We start from the raw sequence: 26,864 nt of genomic DNA, 5'->3' as shown, positions 1-26,864 counted from the left end.
TGCGTTTTTTGTCTGAACCGAGTCCCGGGTCCTTTATGATAATGTTAGTACGACAGTATTTCAGTCGGGAGAGACCCTAAAAAAATGTGAATACTGTCATCATTGGTTCAGCTTCTCTTGTTGTGGAAGTTCTCAATATCCAGGCTGTCATGTTTTTTTATCATCGAAAATTCGATAGTACATTTTCTTGTGTTCTTTATCGGTAAGGTCATACAACGCCATCATCACTATTTAGCCCTGTACGGCATCTCTCCTGGGTCATAGTCAGTCCTCTTTACGTCCTTTGATTCGATATGTCACTCGATTACGTCGAATGCTTTTTGTAGTGAGTTGAAACTTGTCTCTTTTAGAATACCTTTCCAGCTCCCGGGATCTGTTGGAAGACTTGGGTCACATATGTTTGCAGGTGTTTTTTTTTTCTCGGTTTCTCTCAGTCGGTGAGGTTGCTACACTGGTTCGGCAGGTAACCTTAGAGGGTGCCACACTGCGGTATTGTGTGCAGCTCGTAACGCCTGATATGAATCAGAGGCAGAGTAGGGAAGCAAACACGGTGCCATGGAGGTTGTACCTCACAACACTAAAGGTAGTGGATGTATATGGCTGGGTATTAGTCGTCGGCATCTGTCTGTTAGAATGTCAGACGCTTAGTGTCGTCTTTGATCCATTTGCGAGCCTTTTAAATGTCGTCCTTGATCCATTTTCGAGTCCTTTTTATGTGCTACCGTTCCACGGTCACATTTGCCAGAGGGCCTTTTAAAGTCTTTGTCAATAACATCAGAATTCGCCCCTTTCCCCCCCACGGCGGGTTCAACAGTAAGGTCTGGGCATAATGGTCGACCAGTTGTGAATAACGGGATCACCCTCCTCTGTATCGTGTTGTCCTGGGTTTCCTATATTGCCTGACCCCCCCACTCTCTCTCTCTCTCTCTCTCTCTCTCTCTCTCTCTCTCTCTCTCTCTCTCTCTCTCTCTCTCACCCACGGTGCTTTGGCGAAAAATATTATGAAATACGTTTTCAGTTCAGCTGGCCTGTATTTATTTTAGAGGCTCTATGCTCTCCATTTTATAGAGGAACCATGTCAGATTTAAAGGGGGAAGAAAAAAAAAAAGAACCCTGTAAGGTCGAATTGAAAATGTCTGTCCTAGTAACAGTCTGATACATGGTATACCGGCGGTGGTTTTCTTAAAGTCGTTTAGAGGAAAATTGATTTTTGATGTGTGTCGGTATTTTTTTTTTGGAGGGGGAAGGGCAGCTCATGAAGAGATCTGCTGAGTCGTCAGGCCAAAAGAAATTGTTATGGGGTCATCTGGGTTCCTGCCCCTGCTACTGTCCTTACTACTGGCTGGCTCGAAAATTGAAGGAATATAAAGCATGAAAAAGGTAAGGATTTGTATGTCTGTCTATCTCTATCCATGTCTTTCTGTCTGTCCTTATATGTATATCTGTCATTCTCTTTATCTATATCTGTCTTTATTTATATATCTATCTATCTATCTATCTATCTATCTGTCTATCTATATATGTATATATATATATATATATATATATATATATATATATATATATATATATATATATATATATATATATATAGATAGATATAGATGTGTGTGTGTGTGTGTGTGTGTGTGTGTGTGTGTGTGTGTGTGTGTATTTGTGTGTGTGTGTGTGCGTGTGTGTGTGTGTGTGTATGTGTGCGTGTGTGTGTGTGTGTGTATTTGTGGGTGTGTGTGTGTGTATGTGTGTGTGTGTGTGTGTGTGTGTGTGTGTATGTGTGTGTGTGTGTGTGTGTATGTGTGTGTGTGTGTGTGTGTGTGTGTGTGTATCACTCGCAATACCATTATCGTCATTTACTGTTACTGATAGGTAATTAATCATTTGGTTAGAACGAGGTATGACGCATCGTTAAGTCAAAATGAGTTGTGGTGATAAGCAAGATGAAATATTCCCATGACGAAGGTGGTTGTGTTTATAAAGTCAGATCTAGTGAGCACACTTCAGCTGAACCCTGCAATATTCTTATCTTTTTCTTGTTATTGTCGTTTTGACTCTGGAATTGAATATTTGTCTGGTTTTCTTCGCAAGTTAGCAGCTTCCAGAAATTTGAAACGTGAATATTGAATAACCTGTCAGAACGTTGGTTTGTTTATGAATGAGGTCACTCCGTCCTTGGACAACAAAGCCAAGCTCAAATAATTGCCATTTAGAGCGACCTAATTAGCATCCTGCAGTTTGATGATATCATTAAAATTAGCAATCTGGTGCCACAGGACACATGTTGAGGGGGACACATGTTTTTGTAAAAGTTCATCAAAACAACTTTTTACCTGTCTCTTTGGGACGCTTGGCGGAGTTTATTTTTTCTTTTTTTTCTTCGTTTCAAAATTTGGATTTGACTCATTGCGTTTATTTTGATTTGGATAGCTTGAAGTTGTACTATGGTGGCATGATGATGTACGGGGCTTTGAAACGTTTCTCACCAAATTCTTTTGTTGAAGTATTTGATCTATAGATAATTTAGGTTTTGATTTAGGAAATATTTCTAACGCCAATACTACATGGAATGGTAAAAGATGAATCTGGGTCTAGTAAAGTGCTTCCCTCCCTTCCTGTGTTTACAGAATTCCTATTCAAAGTTTTAAGCTCACGGTCGCGTGTGTTTCTCATCAGAATGAGTCTGTAACCTCTGAGACGATGGTTTGAGACTTTGACTGACCTCCAGTTCATCTGGGAAGTATTGCGAAGTACGCTAATCATCAGCATATCGCTTAGATTGGTGGACGAAATGTTGTCTGAAGTTCTGGCGTATGGATAGAGCTGTAGAAGTAGTGCCTCCATCATTAACTGGTTCGTTTGGAAAGTCTCGTAGGGAAACGTATGCCAGCGAGGGATGGTTTCGATAGGGGCAACATTATCTTCAATCCTCTTGATCTCTCTTTAAATGGAGAGGAAGGATGGAGGGGGCACTTTAACAGATTGGTTGGGTGTTCCTCAAGGGTTCCTGCCTTCCTGTCGTTACGTGAGCCAACGCTGTAGACTTGATCGAAGCCTCTGACATGATAAAGAAAAATGTGAACGTGAAAAATAGGTCGGAAATTTTACTGTTTACCGCAAATACTTTATATATATATATATATATATATATATATATATATATATATATATATATATATATATTTTTTTTTTTTTTTTTTTTTCTTTTAAACTATTCGCCATTTCCCGCGTTAGCGAGGTAGCGTTAGGAACAGATGACTGGGCCTTTTTTTTTTTTTTTACATACATTATATATATATATATATATATATATATATATATATATATATATATATATATATATATATATAATGTGTGTAAGGCTTGTGTACGAGTAGGAAAATAGGAAAGTGATTGGTTCTCAGTGAATGTCGGTGTGCGGCAGGGGTGCGTGTGTCTCCATGGTTGTTTAATTTGTTTATGGATGGGGTTGTTAGGGAGGTGAATGCAAGAGTTTTGGAGAGAGGGGCAAGTATGCAGTCTGTTGTGGATGAGGAGTCTTGGGAAGTGAGTCAGTTGTTCGCTGATGATACAACGCTGGTGGCTGATTTGGGTGAGAAACTGCAGAAGCTGTGACTGAGTTTGGTAAAGTGTGTGAAAGAAGAAAGCTGAGAATAAATGTGAATAAGAGCAAGGTTATTAGGTACAGTATGGTTGAGGGACAAGTCAGTTGGGAGGTAAGTTTGAATGGAGAAAAGCTGGAGGAAGTAAAGTGTTTTAGATATCTGGGAGTGGATTTAACAGCGGATGGAACCATGGAAGCGGAAGTGAGTCACAGGGTGCGGGAGGGCGCGAAGGTTCTGGGAGCGTTGAAGAAGGTGTAGAAGGCGAGAACATTATCTCGGAAAGCAAGAATGGGTATATTTGAAGGAATTGTGGTTCCAACAGTATTATATGGTTGCGAGGTGTTGGCTATAGATAGAGTTGTTCGGAGGAGGGTGGATGTGTTGGAAATGAGATGTTTGAGGACAATATGTGGTGTGAGGTGGTTTGATCGAGTAAGTAATGAAAGGCGTGCGAGGAATAGAGTGATTTGGAACGATGTGATATACGGGGTCGACGTGCTGTCAGTGGATTGAACCAGGGAGTGTGAAGTGTCTGGGTACATTAAACCATGGAAAGTTTTATGGGGTCAAGATGTAGAGAGGAAGCTGTGGTTTCGGTGCATTATATATGGTAGCTAGAGACTGAGTGTGAACGAATGTGGCCTTTGTTGTCTTTTCCTAGCGCTACCTCGCTCACATGCGGGGGAAGGGGGGTACCATTTCATGTGTGGCGGGGTGGCGACGGGAATGACTGCGGGCAGCAAGAATGAATATATACATGTGTATGTATGTATATGTCTCTGTATGTATATATATATATATATATATATATATATATATATATATATATATATATATGTATACATTGAAATGTATAGGTATGTATATGTGGGTGGGTTTGGGCCATTGTTTCGTCTGTTTCCTTGCGCTACCTCGCTAACGCGGGAGACAGCGACAAATATTAAAAGAAACAAAAAGAAATATATATATATATATATATATATATATATATATATATATATATATATATATATATATATATGTGTGTGTGTGTGTGTGTGTGTGTGTGTGTGTGTGTGTGTGTGTGTGTGTGTGTGTGTGTGCTCCTGTGAGTCCACGGGGAAAATGAAACACGATAAGTTCCCAAGTGCACTTTCGTGTATTAATCATATCATCAGGGGAGACACAAGAGAGAAATATAACCGTCAGTTGATATACAACGAAGAGACGTAGCTAGGACGCCATTTGGTAAACATGCGATTGTCCAAGACAGACAACGAGCGTATCATAAACTTATTATGTTGACAAGAAGGTGAATTGTTTACAAATTTTACTAACTATAAAGTTATCTAATTTGTATAGACCTTCACTAATATCAAGATTATAATTCTTTGTGTATTCAATAATAGAAAAATCAATGATATTTCTCGTTGTACCGGAGTGAGAGTTCATAACTGAGATGGCATTACCCCACTCAGTACAATGATCATAGTTTCTAACGTGATTAATCAAGGCATTTGATTCTTGTCGTGTTCTTCTACTATATTTGTGTTGCTTAAAAATAACAGAAAGATCCTTACCAGTCTGCCCAACATAAAACATATCACAATTTCTACATGGCACTTTATAGATGCACCCAGGAGAATTTTCTGATGAGTTCCTGATTAAGATATTCTTTATAGTATTATTGTTGCTGAAGGCAACATTTACATTAAATTATTAAAGCAACATAGGAAGTAAAGTAAAATTATTATTAAAAAGGGAGAACTCTATAAAAAGATTTCTTTGCTAACTTAAGGGATTTATTAATGAAGGATCTTGGGTACTTTAACTTAGATCCAATATAATATATTTTCTCAAACTCATCAACATACTCTGGACTGCAAATACGTAATGCCCGAAGGAACATAGATTGAAATGATGATAATTTAACATTGGTGGGTTTTCTGTATATGCTAAATTAAAACTTGTTTCCTTGCCTATGTATCATGCAGTCTAAAAATGGTATCATATAGTTATTTTCATTTTCTATAGTAAATTTGATGGAAGGTACTAAATTGTTAAGTAAGGGGAGAAATGTTTGTAAATTTTCATATGTTGGCCAAACACAAAGAACTTCATTTACATACTTAAACCATATTGCATTAGAAGATTAGATATCCTTTAGTAATTTTGTTTCAAAAAATTCCATATAAAGATTACTTAGTACAGGTGAAAGAGGGTTACCCATTGCCATACCAAATTTTTGAGCATAATAATCTCCATTAAATTGAAATACACAGTCTTTTATACACAATTTTATCAGTTCAATGATATATATGTATACCTTCAGTGTGCCAGATTAGTTCTACCATGAAAGATATTTTTCCAGTATTCGAAATATATTTCCAGGTTATGGAGATGGCTAGGACAAAGTCTGTGATGACTGTAGCTCCTCTGAAAGATATGTATGCTTTTGAAAGAACATAAACTATACAGAGCAGTTGCTTGAACTATAGAGTGAACTGCTTCACAATTTATGTGATAACAAGGACAGGGTTTGAGATAACCTTAGATCTTGATGTTTACCATCAGTAAAAAGAAAATAGAATAGAAAACACCCAGCATACGAAGTGGTTCTTGTTACTGTAAAGATGATAACTACACCAATTATCTAGGCTAGACCGAACATGTAGGATCCATAACTGATTACCTTCGCTGGAGATATACATAAATGCACGGAAGAAAAAAAAGAAAACGAGGCTCTTTTCCTCCCGGGCCGAGCCCATAAGCGTCATCCATGATCAACCTCTTGGTGCAAGATGGATGCGTTACCTTCCCATTGTGAACGACTGAGCAAAGACTCCAGAAGGATCTGCTCTTCAGAATAATTAGATACTCGAGTGTACTTGTGGCTGCCAGAGCACTGAATGCTGTTGTGAATAGGCGAGTTCATTGATAACTCGTAGGTGGAAGACGTTGAGAGAATATTTATATTAACTACAGCAGCTAATGTGGTGCAAAAGAACACATAAGGCGGAACATATGGTTGGAATAGTATAGATGTTGATAGATCTACAACTATAGATGAAACGGAACTTATAAACGTTTGGATGAAGGAGGTTCTTGAAACTGTATAGCTTGTAGGAAACATAGAGTAATTCATAAGGTAGGAAAGATGATTGGAAACATTATAAAGGATAATAGGTACAGAATAATGATTAAGATGATGCATATTGTAGAAACACAATAGATTGTAAGACATACATATTGGGTGAATAGGATACGATTATAGATATTCATTAGGACTTTTACGAATGATAACAGATACAGATTAAAGAGAATATTATAGAATACAAGACATGCATGATTATGAATACATGATAAAATACAAGATATTCATCATTATGTATACATGACGGAATACAAGACATGCATCAATATGTATACATGATGGAATATAAGACATGGATCATTATGTATACATGATGGAATACAAGACATGCATCATTATGTATACATGATGGAATACAAGACATGCATCATTATGTATACATGATGGAATACAAGACATGCATCATTATGTATACATGATGGAATACAAGACATGCATCATTATGTATACATGATGGAATACAAGACATGCATCATTATGTATACATGATGGAATACAAGACATGCATCATTATGTATACATGATGGAATACAAGACATGCATCATTATGTATACATGATGGAATACAAGACATGCATCATTATGTATAAGGTGGAAGATATTATTGGAACGTTATTGATCGACCAAAAGTTCAGGAGTCAGGTTAAAGTTGCTCTTCGTACATGCGACGATGATGATGATGAGTTGATAGAATTATAAGAAATAGTTTGTAAAGGTTTAGTAAAATCGTCCATGACATGTTAAAGGTAATGTTAGAGCTCGTTAACTACAGTCCATCATGACTGACGCAGCTGGGGTAAGTTATAAAGATGAGAAACAGACTATGAGAATCAGAGATACCATATTAAACCCAGACAGGTCGGGTCAGGAGAGAGGGATGACCTCGATGATAAACAACGAGTTAAGTGATGGAGTGTGATGTTGTCAGAGTGTTTGGTCACGCTGGGTGTTATGTAGTGTGAGAGACGTATTAAAGTGTGTACTTTTCCTACAAGTGAAATCTTAAAGAAGGGTCATTTTCATTGCTGGTTTACAAATCCCAAGAAATTCTATATTTATCAAATTGTTGTAAAGTAGGTTTAATTTCATATTTCTGATCGTTGGATTGTAGCTGTTTCGGTTTTTTTGATTCTCTGTTTATTATCCAAGAATGTGCTTGATATTCTCTAGCTTTATATGTTTACACTTCAGTAGTAGGTCTGTCCATAGGTTGGTTGAATCTCTTTTCTCGGAGCTCATTGATGGTAGTTTCACACGTTTTAATATTGTGCAAATGTAGAATTTCATCTTTTATTTGTTTCCTTTTGATTCTCTTTTGTTAGCATTTTTTTGATGAGCTAATGAAAATTTGTGTTTACATTAATTTTCTTTCTTGTATTTCTGATTACTAGTTGCAATAACGAGACATTATGGAGATAAAGTAGTGATTGAATGTAGACTTTTGTTGGTTCCTTTTTTTTGTTTACTTCCCTCAGACTTTTGATACATTTGATACATTTCATGATAATGACTGGATCTGCTCTTGCCTGTTTGCTGTATTATCCCCGCTTCAGATTTATTTTATAAGCTCTTTACTGATCCCAGTTTTCATGCTCTGACAGCCCCGTCATGCTGTATTGTGCTCAAGACCTTCTTGGCCTGTTGTACGTTCAGGTAAAATGTCATCTTCTACCGTCGTGTGTGTGTAGATCAGTCTCCCCGGCTTGACCCACGTCCACCCAGCTGGAAGGCAGGAGCCACCGCCACCACCACCTCTCTCTCTCTCTTGAGTGAGGGAGTCCACGTGATCGATCAGGGATGACAGTGACCACGACAGTCCCATGTGTACTGTGGTCATCTCCTCACTGACCCTCGCGGACACTCTCTGTAGGCCTGAGAAAGGAATGGCTGACTACCACCAAAATTCGTAAATTGCTCTCCCTTGTCTCTTCCTTTTTCCCCTGTCGATGATTTCTCTATATTTAAGATAAATGCTCGGCCCTGATGTGGACATCTGTCCGTTGCTGGAGACTCGAACGTGGTATATAATTCTTCTATGCTGATCTGCCATTTTCCTCGTTAGAGAGGTAGTAACAGGAACAGAACCAGAATACGAATTCGTTTCCTCACATCCGCTCTCGAGCTGTCCTGTATGATGCACCGTAACTAAAGTCCTTCCCTTCCACAGCCATGCCCACAGACCTTTGTATGATTTCCCCTGGCCGCTTCATATTCCCTGGATCAGCCCATTGATAGCACGTTGTCCCCCGAGTATCACATGGCTCCAGTTCGTTCTATCCCGTGCACGCCTCATACTCTCCTAGGAACACGTTCTGTCCCCGACAGCTTAACACACCCGGTCCCACGTCTTCTGAGGTTTCCCTCTCCTCCTCCTTCCTGCCACATCTGACGCACATGTCCTGCTAGTCAGTCTCGTCGGGCTAATCTTCCCCCGTAAGTCCGAACCCCTCTCAGCACACCCACCTCTGCTCTCTCAGACAGACGCTGCGTACTGCACACATTCTCTCTCTCTCTCTCTCTCTCTCTCTCTCTCTCTCTCTCTCTCTCTCTCTCTCTCTCTCTCTCTCTCTCTCTCAACCCTTCCTCACACCATCTTTTGTCTTCATCCATTACATTTCCAGCACCTCCACGTTCTCTCGTACTGTTGTATGTAGGGCCCACTACAGTGCCGTCAGACATACCCATGTTTGCCCTTAACAGAAAGTGAACTATCCCTCCATACACCCGTCACCCACAGTGTGTGGTTCACGAAGCTCTCATAACTCCGTCCGCAGCACCCTCCATCACCCCTCTCGGGGTATCTGAAACTTTCCTGTATGGCATGGTGGAAGGATCGAGTTGCTACAAAGGGATTATACATTTTTCAAGGTTAAGGGGAAGGCGAGGAGCAAGCAGTTGGAGTTCATGTGGCCGAGCTGTGTGGGATGGGATGCTGTTGCTGCTGCTGCGGCAGAGTTGGTGCCTGCCTGGTCGCTGCTCCTGAGTGACCTTAGCCCTCTAGTAAACACGTCGACGTAAGCCGTTGATACAGACGCCTACCTCCATGAATAGCCCTGCTCGTTAGTATGCGGGAAAGATGCTCGAGTTCGTAAAGGTATATTGAAAAACTTTTGTCGGCATTCCGCTCCTCCAGGACTTTAAAGTTGGCAAGTTTCACTAATTAGTTAAACTGCACAGTGTTTTGTTGACCTCTGTGTCTCATGGGTGTGTACCTCATGATGTTCCTTTCGTTATGTATGTGGCTCGTCTTCAAGACCTGGATATCTGTCTATCTATCTATCTATCTATTCTATATTTATCTCTCTATCTATCTATCTATCTATCTATCTATCTATCTATCTATCTATCTATCTATATATATATATATATATATATATATATATATATATATATATATATATATATATATATACTTTCATGTTTCTCTCTTGACCACACACCCACCAGCTATTATACTTTTGAACTTAACTTGTATATAACCTCAACAGGACACGAGTTAACGTTACGAATATGGTGGATGCCACCTCCATATTCGCCGTGGTTTATCAGGTGTCTGAGCTTGTTAGTATTTGATGCGCGTGTGTAGATTGTCCTCATGCTGGAAGTGCCTCCTCCTCCTCCTCCTCCTCCTGCTATTCAGGACGCAAGTGCACATATAGCGTTATGCTTCCCCTGCCTGGCTGTTCACGTGCCGGGAGTTGTGTGCGATGTCGTTGGTGTGTGTGTGTGTGTGTGTGTGTCCGCTGATGTTGCTGGGTAGCACCGCATCTCCCTGAGGTCCTCGTTGGTTTCGGTGTTTGATATTGAGCTCGGGAGGTTCCTTGCAGTACAGAATATAGTGTCCTTTATCATGCCTTTGTGGGTGTGTTGTGCCTCGTCTGGGTCGTCGATGATTTTTGAGGATGTGCGGTTGGGCAACTCACTGTCACGTCCTCTGATAAAGGTGTACAGAGAACTTCAGAACGCACTAATGCAAGAGTGAGTGTTCCTTTTATGTCTGACGGAGAGGTTCGGTGTTGAAGGTGTGTGGGGGTTTTGCCTGACGTCGGAGAATGCGTGAAAGAGTGTAAGGAAGTGAGTAAAAACATTAATGGACTGTGAGAGGTGGGTGAATGACGGAGCTTACGTACCTGGCCACGAGAGGAGTATGGAAGAGAGGCGAGTGTTTTGGGAGGAGCTGAGTGAGTGTGGGCGAGCTTCGCCGTACAGCCCATCAGTAAAGTTGAGTCTGGATATGTTCAACCGTTGTTTTTTTCTACAGGTATATATTACTACCGTCATGAAGTGCCGACGATTAAGGTGTGTCCAAATGTAGTGTGTATTGTATTGTATGTGTGTATGTATGTATGTATGTATGCATATACTGTATGTATGTAGTGAACCTAACTGTGGCGCCTGCTGGTGTGGCAGGTACATGACCGTGATATCCCCTGCTGTAGGTGAGAAGTATGCACTGTTCCTGATACTGGTATTCACTAGGATGTGTGTGTGGCATGCTGGAGTATGTGGGCAGCGCTGTGTTGCATATCCCGAGAGAGAGAGAGAGAAAGAGAGAGAGAGAGAGAGAGAGAGAGTGTGTGTGTGTGTGTGTGTGTGTGTGTGTGTGTGTGGAAGTCGTACGTCTGGCAATGACGAAATTGCTTGGGGCGACATCTCACTGTGCTGGTGAAGATATCGTACCGTGTCTGACTGTTGCACCCAAGGGTTAAGGTGTATTTTCTTTTCCAACATTGATGCCCATTGAAGGAGGTCTACATTGACATGTTAGACCGTGGTGTCTACTGGAGGAGGTGAGGAGTATTTCTATCTGACTGTGGTAACCGTTGGTGAAACTCCGTAGTCGATTAACAGGGTCGAGAATTGATCATTTTTCCCCCTAGTCCTAACTTAATACCGTTTGTTTTGGCTTAGTAAATTGATTATATCTCGCTCGAATCAGAATTATTTCAATGTTTTATTCAATAAACAGAAAATAGAATAAAGCATATATATATATATATATATATATATATATATATATATATATATATATATATATATATATATATATATATATATATATATTTGTGTAGGCAAGATGGATGAACTAGCTATATGTCTCCATCCAGTAAGCGATATGCCAAGGATACGACACTCCTGGGACCATCGAACTTACACCCCAACATAAGATAGCAGTGGACATATGCACGGGAGTAAATAAGCAGATGGTACGATGAGGAATGAATTGACTTGCGAGATCAAGCCCACTACTAACTTATGGTCTTCAATAAAGCTTAGTGATATCTGGTACACTGTTCAGTAGAGGACACTTTAGCACTGCACGAGAAATGATACCTTTAAACTCACCAGACTTCCATACACCATTTGAATATACGCTTCCCTCTATAAATATTTATGCGTGTGTTACCATATATATATAGGCCTCGTTGCACTGGGACCTGCAAATTGAGCGCACTTTATGGAGATATTGGAATATATATATATATATATATATATATATATATATATATATATATATATATATATATATATATATATATATATATATAATTATTGTTATTATTATACTTTGTCGTTGTCTCCCGCGTTAGCGAGGTAGAGCAAGGAAAAAGACGAAAGAATGGCCCACCCCACCCACATACACATGTATATACATACAAGTCCACACACGCACGTATACATACCTATACATTTCAACGTATACATACATATATATACACAGACATATACATATATACACATGTACATGATTCATACTTGCCTTTATTCATTCCCATTGCCATCCGCCACACATGAAATGACAACCCTTTCCCCCCGCACGCGTGCGAGGTAGCGCTAGGAATAGACAACAAAGGCCACATTCGTTCACATTTAGTCTCTAGCTGTCATGTATAATGCACCGAAACCACAGCTCCCTTTCCACATATAAGCCCTACAAAACTTTCCATGGTTTACCCCAGACGCTTCACATGCCCTGGTTCAATCCATTGACAGCACGTCGACCCCGGTATACCACATCGTTTCCAATTCACTCTATTCCTTGCACGCCTTTCACCCTCCTGCATGTTTAAGCCCCGATCGCTCATAATCTTTTTCACTCCAACCTTCCACCTCCAGTTTGGTCTCCCACTTCTCCTCGTTCCCTCCACCTCTGACACATATATCCTCTTGGTCAATCTTTCCTCGCTCATTTTTTCCATGTGACCAAACCATTTCAATACGCCCTCTTCTGCACTGTCAACCACACTTTTTTCATTACCACACTTCTCTCTTACCCTTTCATTACTTGCTCGATCAAACCACCTCACACCACATATTGTCCTCAAACATCTCATTTCTAGCACATCCACCCTCCTGCGCAAAATCCTATCTATAGCCCATGCCTCGCAACCATATAACATTGTTGGAACCACTATTCCTTCAAACATACCCATTTTTGCTTTCCGAGATAATGTTCTCGCCTTCCACGCATTTTTCAACGCTCCCAGAACTTTCGCCCCCTCCCCCATCCTGTGACTCACTTCCGCTTCCATGGTTCCATCCGCTGTCAAATCCACTTCCAGATATCTAAAACACTTCACTTCCTCCAGCTTTTCTCCATTCAATCTTACCTCTCAGTTGACTTGTCCCTCAACCCTACTGTACCTAATAACCTTGCTTTTATTCACATTTACTCACAGCTTTCTTCTTTCACACACTTTACCAAACTCAGTCACCAGCTTCTGCAGTTTCTCACCCGAATCAGCCACCAGCACTGTATCATCAGCTAACAACTGACTCATTTCCTAAGCCCTCTCATCCACGCCAGACTGCATACTTGCCCCTCTCTCCAAAACCCTTACATTCACCTCCTTAACAACCCCAGTCATAAACGAAAACAACCATGGAGCCATCACGCACCTCTGCCACAAACCGACATTCACCGAGAATCAATGACTCTCCTCTCTTCCTACTCTTACACATGCCATACATCCTCGATAGAAACTTTTCACTGCTTCTAGCAGCTTAAGTGCCACACCATATATTCTTAATTATATATATATATATATATATATATATATATATATATATATATATATATATATTCTTTCATACATGTTCTTTATTTCCCGCTTGAGCGAGATAGCGTCAAGAACAGATGATAGAGCCTTAGTGTGAAAAATCCTCACTTGGCTCCTTGAACTGTTCATTCTTCCGGAAAGTAATACAGGAAGCGAGGGTTTCCAGCCGCCCGCTCCTGCCTCTCGCAGTCGCCTTCTACGACACGCAAGGAATACTTGGGTAGTATTCTTTCTCCCCTATCCCCAGGGATAATATATCTATCTATCTCTCTCTATCTCTCTCTCTCTGTATCTCTATCTATCTATCTATCTATCTATCTATCTATCTATCTATATATATATATATATATATATATATATATATATATATATATATATATATATATATATATATATATATATAGAACAACGTTGGTACACTGGTATTTCTAGTACATGCTCCCAGCAGTAACTGTCGTGAAATTAAGACAGAACCTTTACCCTGGAGCAGAAAAGATACGACCTTTGTGTATAATGGCCTGACCTTTCTCCTGGTCCATAAGGACGAGGCCGAAAGGTCACGCCAACATATCCAAGGTTGAAGCCGTCGTGCCGAATGATCGTTCCGTCTTGCTCAAAGGGGTCGTTCCCTCATGGTCGCTCACATACCCCGGACTCGGAGACCGTACAGCACCCGAAATCCTACAACACATTGTTACAGGAATTCATGAAGCGCAGGACTTCGGCTCATGATGCACTGGTTTCCTTTCCTAGTCTCCTGGGTACATAAGAGGAACACTTTATTCACATACCCTGTTTTTCTTTGGAATCAACAACTACAGTGGTATTGAGACATTATATTTAAGACTCATTTTACATTTTTCTTACCATCACCCAATAGACGTGAGGACAGTCTGACTTATATGGCTTTTTTTTTTCTTGCTAGCAGTCTTCTCTAGTCTTGTGAGGTAATCTAGAGAAAGAGGAAGGGGTCATGTATTTTATCTCATAAGAAATAGTATCAAATGGCCATTCAAATTGCGTGTTCAGTTTGCCAGACGTTCCTGATACACCTGTTCACTTTGAACATATTTCACAACTGTTTTGTTGAGAAACTGTATGTTAATGTGGGTAAATCTCCAGCCTGACGCTGTAAACTGCTCTCGATGCAGCTTACAGACCTGTAGAATTTTAATTTAGTCCAGTGGTGCATGTGTACCAGTAACTAGTGGTCACACTGGAATACCTACGTGTTGATCACAGTGACATGTTATCCTGCTCATATGAAAACCGTGCCCGTTTCAGTCCTCCTCACCGCCGTAGTAAAGACAAAAACCCGCTATATGTTCCATCCCTCAAACGATCGCATACTTTTAAGTAAGGTATCACACATTCCTTTGTCTCTCTACTCCTTACACGACAGTAATATCAAGTAACGATACTGCCATGGTGTACACAACACCATAAAGTCAAGTATTTATATGAAATCTGTGACAGTATGACGTCCTGTTGCAAGAGTTGCATTTCACATCACTTGAAACATATGCATATGTATAACTTTTTTTTTTTTCGAAGCACTTTATTCATGGCTGCAGTGTGCTCACGCGCTCTTCTAGGACCCCGTCGCGCGCACGTGATTATAACATCCTCGAACCAAACCCGCTGGTGGAGTGCTCAGGACGACCGTGTCCTCTGGGGTCAAGGGAAGGTACTCCACACCACACCACACCACACCACTTGCCCTCGGGAGCAGCATGTCTCTCCTCATTCAGCAGCATCGCACTGGCGCGACCCTTCCTCATTAAGAGGCTTTGGATTCATCCTGCGAACTGCCACGAGTGGGATGGGTCCTTCTCCCTCACAAGTTATAATTGATAGCGCACCACCGCTGACGGTAGTATATGATCCCTGCAATACCTGTTGTTCCTCTGAATGTTATGCCTCCCCTCCTGTTGTGTCCTCCGTCTATCTCCCTTATTGATATGCGATAACACGCAGTCTCACGAATAACCCTGGGGGTCTGAGGTTCTTACCTGTGGTACAAGACGCTGGCGTCTCCAGCGATCGTCGCCTCTGTGGTACATGCTGTCTGGCCAGCTTGTGGTTGTAGCGCCAGAGGAAGCTTCTCTCATCTCAGTCCTAGGGATTCAAGCTTGTAGCCTAGGAGACAATTAATGAGGTGATGAACCAGTCACAAAAGGAAGCCTAGTGCTGTACACTGCTAATGACGAAGACAGTCTGTTCTCGGGCCACTGTCTCGTGTGAAGGGGCAGAGTGCGCGTCAGGCCATGAGGAATATATGTGAATTGTTCACGTATTTACTTCCACCGTGAATTATATCATAGAAAGCATAAGCCTCTTACGTGGAAACGTTTTTAGAATTTCTACCCTGGACGCATTGTAGGAGCCTTAAGACCCAAACGTATGGACAACTTCTACCTCTACCTCTACATAAACATTAAACCTACAGGCCACTGCATATATGGCACACCTAGCGATATAATTCTTCACACGGCCACACAGTACCTCCCAGGTACCGGGGGTTCAGAGTCCTCTCTACATCCTCTTGCCTCCAGTTATTATAACATTCCCCAAACTTCGGGTTGTCAACACCATCTGGGTAGCTGAATTCCATCTCCCCTGGTAGTGACAGACTGTTGCATCCCGTAATGTGAACGTGCTTCTAATCCTTTCATCTCTTGTCTCATCCATTGCAGAACCTTTTAGTTTCCCACGTAAATACGGTTTTATAGATAGATCCCTCTCCAGTATGGTGTTCTTCCTCTTCGCTTATTTCCCCCATTATAGAACCACTGTCCCACCAACCATATGTAGATATCCTCATCTATCCAAGCTCTCCACTATTGCTTGACCTTTTCTTGCCGTTATTATCCTCCAAGGGGAAAAAATATTCCCGTTCTTTCTTCTTTACTTTGTCTATCTTGTCTCGACTTCAAGAGCTCAAACGGATTTTTGTCAGTAAACATTGGAGGTCTCGTATCGTGCACGTAGTCAGCAAGCATATCCGTCGTTTCCCATATACATGTGTCACCATTTCATGAAGATGTGATCAGAAGTATTCTTCTCAGACCTACTGAATTCTCTGCTGGTGTGTGTCACACAGTGCGACTTATTCAACACCATCATGACATGCCTTAGATCTTATATACATGCCTTCTTGTTTGAAAAGAATTCCTGTTGAAATCTGAAGACTTTAGCATAAGGGACCGTGTCAGCTTGCCCCTTTACACTTGGAAGTGCATGCCTTCCTGCGCATTCCGCCTATGGGCCAAACTCTCATTCAGCAAAGGGGTCACAATGCGAGCGATCTTTAAAAGAAAAAGGAGACTTACAGAAAGACCAAATTCCCTCAAAAGCTCGCAGTGCTTTCACAGTGTTCGGCCTTTACCATTTCCTTCAATGCCTCTGTGGTCTGTGGGTCTTGCACAGTCCCTTCTCGGAGACTGCAGGTTCCAAATATCTGATCTTTAATATAAGCAGATGGCATTTTCCTGGAATCGTCCCGCCAGACCATGTTCTTGCTACTTCACAATTATCTCCCGTAATCTTGGAGATTACTTCTATCGCATATGAGAATGATATGAGATCATCAAGGCGAGCTAGCACGGTCGTTTCAGAGCATACCCTCCCTAGTTGCCTCTCCTCACAATAATCTGTAACCTTGCTTTGGAGTTGTACAATCCCTTGGGTCAGAAACTCGTACAGAAAAAGAAGGTTCAGTCGCTTGAAGAGACATCGTGTCCGGCTGGTGGCTTTGACTCCTGGAATCTGCCACACAAACGAAGCTCTTATCGACTTGGAGTGCCCTTATGTGAATGACATTGGGCAATATTGATACTCAGAGTCGCTCCTTCAGGGTCCAGACGATGAGACCCCCTCCCATTTGGAGATTGTCTTCTTATCTTTTTTTCAGTCAACAAATAGACGAAAGAAATACCGGCCAGTCAAAGGTAAGAACAAGATCACTCGATCTGGGAATGATCCGCAGTATGTGTAAACAGATCTTACCATTATGAACCTGATGAAGAGTGTGGTTCAATATCTGACTCTCCACCAAGGCCTGAGCAGTGTACACCCTGACTGTCCGCACATCAGACTAATCTCCAAAGACTGTGAGGAATTGTGTACACTGTTACCATCCAAAGACCCGAGACTAATGACGATGAAGAAGACCCCATTCATAAGTAGTCTGCAATTGTAACGAATTTATGAACATAATTCCATCAGTTTTTTTATTTTGATGGACCCACATTAGGTCTTGTTAGTTATACATGATTGACTGGAAGAGTTATCGCCTCCTGTGTTACGTAGTCCCAAGGAAAGGTAAACGATATTTGCTTTTGAACCTTAACAAATATATTTAGTACACACCGTTCAGGAGAGCTCAGTAATTAATTATGTCTCCAGGAAGTTACTAGGGGAGAAGTGTGGCAGTTCTGTAAGGTGTCAAGTCGCTGTACCTCTGTATCCTTCTCTAGCCAAAATCATTCATCTCCAAAGAGTAGAACAGTTTTCTGGTTATGCAGTCTGTCCTCCAGTGAATTTCTTTACTGACAGCAAGACGGCTTCTCGAAATGCATGGATCATTTTCTGTTGGATGATTCCTAGGTAGTAATATCGGAAATATGGAAGCTCCTGAATGTGTCAGATGTTAACTGATCACTCGTGGGAGAAGTCATCACAGAAGCAGGACGGCACGCGACCAGGAATATTGAGCTGCGGATCTGTAGATAATACTGACCATCTCTGGTGTCACTATGTGGAGATGGATCACTTACAGTGACGATTGTGTTGAATTATGTGAAGAACACGGCGAGTGTTGCCATCAGGCAAGAATACCCCGTGGGAAATAACAAAAGAATTCAAGGTTCTTAAAGAATGGATATGGAAAAAGCTGTTGAAAAGTCTGAAAGTCTAGGCCCTCTGATAAGTCTGTGGAAATCTCCCATGGGGTTTCATTTAGTGTCTTGCCTGGTTAGCATAACAAAGAAGTCCCTCACATTGCATAAAGATTTATTCAAGGCGTAATGTACATCTACATGCTGATGTTGAGCTACTTGAAGCAGGTCAGGGCAGCTTCAGGATCTGTCTGTTTGGAGCACAACCTCACATGACGTGCGATCATGCTTAACCCACCTATGATCCCTGATCACGAAAAGTAGGTGGAGACAGGATCATAAAGGTGATGGCGCTGGGACGGGTCACTTTGTCAATAACTGGTCAAGGTTTAGGGACTTATCAGGGATAGGGAAGGGCACTAAGGTACTAGATATAGACCAGGTTTCTAGGGACGTTTCATGATGTAAAGGATAGGTCAGATGTCGAGGGATAAGCCAGGGTTCAAGGGACAAGTTTTGGTGCCAGGTACATTGGAAACAATGGGTTGATCAGGATAACAGAGACGGTTTACCTTGTCAAGGACCGTCCAACCAGGCAGCTACCAGGGACAAGTTAGCTTGTGAGGGACAACGTAGGTTAGCAGGAACCAGCCAAGTTACCAGGGAGGAGGAGTTAGTCCAGTCGGAGTAGAGTACCGGGGATAGGTTTTGGCTGCTGTATGCTGACCAGGGTGATAGTGATGGGTGAGGGCGTTAGGTGCTGACCAGAGTGCTAGGTAAAGACAAGACTGCTAGTTCCTAGCCACAGGTTGGGTCAAGGTGTCAGGGGGGCCCACTATGGTCACAGATCATAGCCTGTGTATCACAAGGTTACCTGTATCGAGTTGTCCCATTTACTTCCCGTTGCCTGAGTGTTTTGTGCAGACACTACGTAAAAGACCGAAGTCTCATTGCGGTCAAGGCATCCCCTTTACGAGGAATGTAATGATCAGGAAAATTAAGTGATATAGATCTGCATAAACTATGGAACTTCAGCATAAAATGTATTGTATATTATGTCAAAAAGAAAGATGATAGAACCTCTATCATACTCAACGTAATATTTGCCTCATATATAAAGATTGATATGTAATACCAGTTTACTCAGTACATTAAATAATGAATGAAAGTTATGTAAATTTATGTAAATTGTTAGAAATTACAAGCGGCGGCTTGAAGAAAAGATTGAAGGTGTGGTTGGAATATTATGCAGTTCTTGGTAATTGACTCACAGATGTAAGTACATTATGAGATAGCAGAGATTTTGGCTTCCGGGGATCGTGTACTTATCCCCCGGACGAGTGAACAGTTTTTCTTTCATTCTTGTAGTTGTTCATCTAGGTAGATGTTCTGTGGTGAAAGTGAAGTGAGGTGTACTTCCACCTACTGCGGCAAGAGAGACACGAGTGTTAGGTGCCATTAATTGTAATTATGAAGTACAGGGGTGAAGTCTGCTAAAAGGGACTTAGCACTTAATTGTCCTAAGTGCAAGTAATGCGGTAAAGCTCTTATTCCCATCCAGATGTTAAGGAATTTAAGGATCCCGAGAGAGGGTTATGAAGTCAGGTTGCTTCATATGTCGCGTATTTGTTTGTTTCACAAATTTCTTTGGTTTAGTTGCACTAGAAATTTACTTGTAACACAGAAGTACGTACATGTCCATAGCTTCTGTGATTCCACACTTCTGACATACTGATGTTATTTCATCTATATTTTCGGTGTGAGATTCTCATCTCTCTTATAACTATCAAGAAGATTTATGCTTTCACAGGCTAATTGATTTTTATGTATTTTCTACCCGGTTTATGTATGGAGTGTTGACATACATTGTTAAGGCAAACAGGTTTTTGTGTACCATACTCATTAATCTCCGTCAGCTGTGTTATGAAACTGTGGAGCGGATCATATTCATTTATTTATGTGTTTGTTTTTCGTGTGACTCGATGAAGGATTTACAGTGAATTAGGACAGTGATATGGAAGTGTCTGTGGACTACGAGAGGACTGTGTAGTTTTTGCTGTTTCATCCAGACTCGGTTGTATGATCATATTCGCGGAGCAGCTGCTGCTGTGTCTGTAACCCTTGTTGATCTGGTCAAGGAAGAAAGCGTGATTGAAATCAGACGAGGATGATGAAATTCATAATTTGGAGATTCACTGCACATTACGCTACCGTTACCATTACCAAGGAAATGTACCTCAACAATTTCTTTTCGTCACAGATGCAACAAAGTAGATTCTAGGACTGTGAGCTGGGTGGAGTGTATCGTTCGTATGGATGCGCGAGCTTAAGGTAGTGGTTGTATATAGGTTGTTAATAAAGCCCCAATCGGTGTTTTTGCACTGATCAGGCATAGAGTAGACAGGGAGATATATACTTATAGGTACATGTTATCATCAAACCTGGTGTTCGTACAACCACAAAAACATTGAGAGATGTGTTATGTTTTCGGTCACCGGTCAATGAATGCTTCAGAATTTGTTTGGTTTACAACCTGAGGAAAAGTTTTAGAAATACCAACTTGTTACAGAACTTTACCTTAGACATTTATGGGTCTACATATACATTTATTTCAGTTAGGGAATACAAATAAGTTTATCGGTTATCTTACTGTTTGCAGCATCTGAGGGATTGGAATGGTTAGGATCTGAACTGGCGAGAGATTTGAAGCTAATCAGTGTAATCCACCAATAATCGGGTGGTGATTATAGGTATCTGGTGGAATGAAGGGTGGTGACCAGCTCTTGACTTTAGAAAAGTTGGTACTTGAATATTATCCAATGTTGAGAGAGGCCAGGTACATTAAGTCTTACATAATGAGTCTTCAGTTTATGATTACGTTACCTTCATCGTTCCTGAAGATAACCTTATCATCATATCGTTAATCTCATTTGCTCCTGAAGATAACTTCATGTCTTGCGTAGCACTGTATCCTTACATTCATTGTTCCTGAGTATGACCTCGTCTACCAAGTAACATCATCATCTCACTCTCAGTTGTTCCTTAAGATAACTTCCCTGAGGGTTCCTGAAGATAACTTCATCCTCCACGTAGCACCAATACCCTTTCCCTGAGTGTTCCGTAAGGGTAACTTTCATCTCCCACGCAGCACGGTGTAGAGTCCCTGTGGGTTGTGTGGGTTATCTTGACTCATGGCTGGAGGGTTCTTGGTGTTATCACTGGCAGTCTGAGGAGGAGAGCGGAAGGGCAGCTGGGCAAGGAAGGGCAGCGCGTTGTTGGCCGCCGTCGTCAGAAGGGGTTCGTGAAGGCGGTGGATGACGGAGGCCTCCACTACGTTCGGAAAGCCAGGCCAGGGAAAGACGCCGTCTGTCCCGTCATGTTTCCTCGAGCAACGAAGGTGGATATTTTGAACATGGAATTAGTTGACCCCGTTTTCTTGTTTTCGTCGATAGTGTGGGATGTTTACGCCGTGTTTCTCTCTCTCTCTCTCTTTCTCTCTCTGGCTACAAATCTTCATCAGCGAAAACTTGTGTTCCTTGTAAGCTTTCTTTTTTTTTTAGTTTTTTTTTTTAAAGGATTTCTGAGGGACCGCTTTACGATCCCCCAGACAGCGGGGCCTGAACGACGATCGTGTGACCTGAGCCTCCCTGCCCTTGTACCTGCGGTGTGAACGTGGCCCAGAGTGATATCCGCGGGGGCGGGGGGGTCTAACTTGCCCCATAAAGTGGGTTGTAGTGTTGGTCAGTGTCCGACCCTTCCTCCTCTGGTCACACGTCCCAGGACGCCGTCAGTCCGATCGTCAACACGTCTGTAAGTCGTGGTCGCAAAAGACAGCCTGTGTGTCGGATGCCTCGTGCCACATTCTCTCTCTCTCTCTCTCTCTCTCTCTCTCTCTCTCTCTCTCTCTCTCTCTCTCTCTCTCTCTCTCGTCGGGTCACCCCATTTGAAGTCTCGAGGAATGAAGTATTCTGCCTTTCGCCACAGACGCGGCTGCTCGGAGTCTATCATCATTCCTCAACACACTTGTGATGTCTTGTTCGCCCATGAGGGAGTTTGATTTTCTGCCGTGATCCGTAGACACGTGTGTCTTGAATGCGATTCGATCCAAGGACTTGGCGGGTCACTGCATGCATTCCCTTATCTGTCCCATTTTCTGTGATGGCGAACTATATGGTTTATGCATGGTTGTGTCAGGGCAAAGGTCAACAGGTGCCTACATGGGTTGACCGCAGGGTATTAGTGAGTGAGAGGACCTTAAGGGCGAGGTCGCTGGGGAGAGTGAGGGGTCTCCGTGGACCAGATAGCTAGGGTAAGGTAAAGTATGTAATCATGCGTCAGTTACTTATACTGGAGAGATCGGAGGAGGTGAATATGTTAGAGATTCCAGTAATGTTGTTCGTAAGTATGAAATGTAGTTACTGTGTGGGAGATGACAGCAACGATAGTATATATATATATATATATATATATATATATATATATATATATATATATATATATATATATATATATATATATCAACCAGAGTTGTTAATTTGTAATTGTGACTATGATCGTAGGAAATTATTATCACTGGTTTACTGGGGCAAGTTAAGCGGTTTTTGCTCCATGTGTGAGGCAGTAGATAGCACCAAGATATCATCTTCACCAACACATCGTGTGTGTAGCATATTGTTCATGGAGGATCATTGGCCTTTATTTGACAATTTATTGTTCTGTGTGTCATTAGGACAACGTGCTTGTCTTGTATCAGTGTGCGTTAGTTAATGAAATCAATTTTCATCTTTCTAAGCCATATCTTTTTTTTATCTCAATGTTGATTTTTGATATATATATATATATATATATATATATATATATATATATATATATATATATATATATGTGTGTGTGTGTGTGTGTGTATGTGTGTGTGTGTGTGTAAGGGGGAACAGCTCTTTCAAAGAAGACGCTGGTCCTCTGACTGTGTGATGGTGTTCAATGCTGTTTGATGTTGCACGTGACGTGACGTGTTGGGCGAGCCAGAAGCGCCACTTAGTAACCCGTGTCCTCCGTCAGGTCATGCCGGGTCCTCGCGGCTACAACTTCTGGCGGGAGACGCTGCGGGGGGCGAGGCTGACGGTGGCGCCCATGGTCGACGCCTCGGAGCTGGCCTGGCGACTGCTCTCCAGACGATACGGTAAGTGGGATGAACCACGTCACAGACTCTCTTGCTATGTAGCAACGTTAACCTCCTTTCTGTGTCACAACGCCGGCTCTGTATAACGCCCTGCCTTCCGTTTTCTATAACTTTTATGATAGTCTTGGGCTCACAGGCTTCCTCTTATGCCTTACCACAATCTAGGTGCGTTGGGTCATGCTGCTTCTCTTAAGCCTTTGAAGTGCATCACATCTCCTTCTCTTAAGCTTTTGAAGTGCATCACATCTCTTAAGCTTTTGAAATGCATCACATCTCCTTCTCTTAAACTTTTGAAGTGCATCACATCTCCTCCTCTTAAGCTTTTGAAGTGCATCACATCTCCTTCTCTTAAGCTTTTGAAGTGCATCATATCTCCTCTTAAGCTTTTGAAGTGCATCACATCTCTGTACGTGCAGCCCTTTTTTTTGAACCGCATTTCTCCTTTTATTGTACTCCACCTCTGACCTTCTTTCAACAAGCCAAAGGATAATATATAGTTAAGAATCAAGACGAAGTGTCTCGGTGGAAGTTGTTTTGCTTCTAGTGCCTCTGATCACCCTGCAGGATGTGAATCCTTTGAGCAGTGGGGTACGATTATGAGCACGACAGTTCGACTCGTCATTATGATGGGCTGGTCTTTGACCTGAACCCTGAGGATCAGGTCAGATGTCATCCCTTCGTACCCAGGGGTCGAACCGTCGTGTGCAAAGGTGGCACCCTGCACCTCTAGGTTTGTACCGTCGTGCTCAGTGAGGTAACCACCATTACTTTTCATTATACTTATCAGGATACTATTAAAACGAATACCTAAAACAATAAGGTTACAAGATTCAGAGACGCCCTGACTCCAAAAGGTATACGCATAGTTTTTGTCTGTTCTTAATGCTGAATAATTACTTATGTAAATGATGACATACATCCTTTATCCCGTGGCGAACCACACTTCACCTCCCAGATGTACTGTAATCATGTACCAGGAGTTTATTTAACCATAGGAGAGAATGTCATGAAGGCCAGATAATTTCTTGAACCCAATATATTGATACACTTCCGCTGATCTCCTGAATCATTGTGTGTGTGTGTGTTTGTGTGTGTGTGTGTGTGTGTGTGTGTGGATCCATGAAATATGATATTCATCTTCATATGGACGAGCACAAGCCTAGATTTTTATGAGGGGAAAACAATCACATAACCAGTGTGTAAATGTCGGAGACGACGCTCAAACTTTTTGGACGCTTAGAATGTATGGGATGATGATATTGAGACATATAGAGAGAATGAGTGAGGAAACGTTCACAAAGAGGTTATATGTGTCAGGATCGGAGGGAACATGGAGAACGGGGAACGTAGATGGGAGATGGAAGGATGGAGTGAAAAAGTTTGAGCGATCGGGGCCTGAACATGCAAGAGGGTGAAATGCGAGCACGGCATAGAGTGAACTGGAACGATGTGGTATATTTGGGTTGACGTGTTATCAGTGAACTAAACCAAGGCATGTGAAGCATCTGGGGTAAACCACTGAAAGTTCTGTGGGGCCTGGTAGTGGATAGAGAGCTGTAGTTTCGGTGCATTACACATGACAGCTAGAGAATGGATGTGAGCGGATGCGGCCTTTGTCTGTTCCTGGTGCTACTTCGCTTACGTGATAAACGGCGATTAAGTATAGAAAAAGAATATGTATATATATATATATATATATATATATATATATATATATATATATATATATATATATATTCCTATGAGTCCACGGGGAAAATGAAACACGAAAAGTTCCCAAGTGCACTTTCGTGTAATAATCACATCATCAGGGGAGACACAAGAGAGGAATATAACAGTCAGTTGATATACATCGAAGAGACGAAGCTAGGACGCCATATTACTGATCTATCTTCTTGCTAGAAACGGGTTCTCCACAAGACAACAATCCCTGCTGTTACACTAATATATTCATTTTATTCTCATCGCTGCCTGTCACACGTCTGAGACTCCTCTTAATCCATTTTTAATGAGCTGCAGCAGTTTCACAAAGCTTGGTCAGGAACCGATCTATGATGTAAGATGAACAATATTCCGTACATTTGAAGCAAAACCAAGAATGCTGATAAAAGTAAACTACAGTTAAATAGATAAAACCTACACTGTATTCAAACGACTGATCCAGGTATGAAAATTGATGGGATTATAATCACAGTATATGATCACAAATGATCTGCGAGGCTAAAGTTTGAGTGATGATGTACAGTGAAATATAGTATTGGAGTAGGATTATAATCACGATGTCTGAGAATTAATCAGAAACTGACCTCCAGTTCTAGTTGTGGATTTCAAACCATAACGGTTCATGGAGTGTTGTCGGGGAGAACGGTGGCACGAAGGGGGAACTTTAAGAAATAATGGCAGTGGAAAATGTATGATTATCTACTTTTGATTTCTCTCTTTCCACGTGTTTAGTTCATTCATGGGTTCACTTAATCTCGTACCCATTCTGAACGACAAACCAATGCGTTCACTGATGCATAGTGAAAGATTACGTAAAGTCTTTCCAGTGTAATTATAACTAAGCAAATATTTGTACGCCATATCGTAGATGAACGTATGGTAAATGGGTAGTTGTATTGGAACAGGCTACCACTAGTATTAAGGAAGGTGAATGCTATTCTCAAGTGAACAGTAGGATAATTAGCTATGGTAATTTGTAACAATGTCATATCTACAGAATAACTAATAGGTCCCAGGTAAGGTAATTTCATATATATTTTAATCGTGACTACAGTGATGTTAGGAACTTTTTTTTATAGTTATTATAGAAATATTTCTTGTTACTTTTTGTAGAATACAGATGAAATCTATTTCTCCTCAACATATCACTTAGAAAACCCAACTGGTATTTAACTTCAAAGGAAATGATTCCTCAAACTTTTAAACATGTAGGTTTTTAACTTCTTTTTTATAATTTACTTTTCCATTCTCGGTAATTCTTCACACATGCTGTACATTGTGTTTGATAATTAGGCTTTTTACTAGCCTTATGCAATTGTTGGAATTCATTAA

At 41.3% G+C, this 26,864-nt stretch overlaps 1 protein-coding gene across 2 annotated transcripts in view; it reads left to right on the top strand.

Moving 5' to 3' along the window:
• Window positions 1-26,864, top strand: part of Dus1 (Dihydrouridine synthase 1) — a 581,018-nt gene that overhangs the window by 447,748 nt on the left and 106,406 nt on the right. For both annotated transcript variants that reach the window (XM_071695632.1, XM_071695640.1), the window contains exon 2: window positions 23,690-23,810. In XM_071695632.1, coding sequence (XP_071551733.1) covers window positions 23,690-23,810 — 121 coding nt within the window. The remainder of the gene's footprint in view (window positions 1-23,689; window positions 23,811-26,864) is intronic.

This window comes from Panulirus ornatus, chromosome 4, assembly GCF_036320965.1.
Source record: "Panulirus ornatus isolate Po-2019 chromosome 4, ASM3632096v1, whole genome shotgun sequence".
In the NCBI taxonomy this organism is placed as follows: domain Eukaryota; kingdom Metazoa; phylum Arthropoda; class Malacostraca; order Decapoda; family Palinuridae; genus Panulirus; species Panulirus ornatus.
This window is presented reverse-complemented; position numbering and strand designations above follow the sequence as displayed.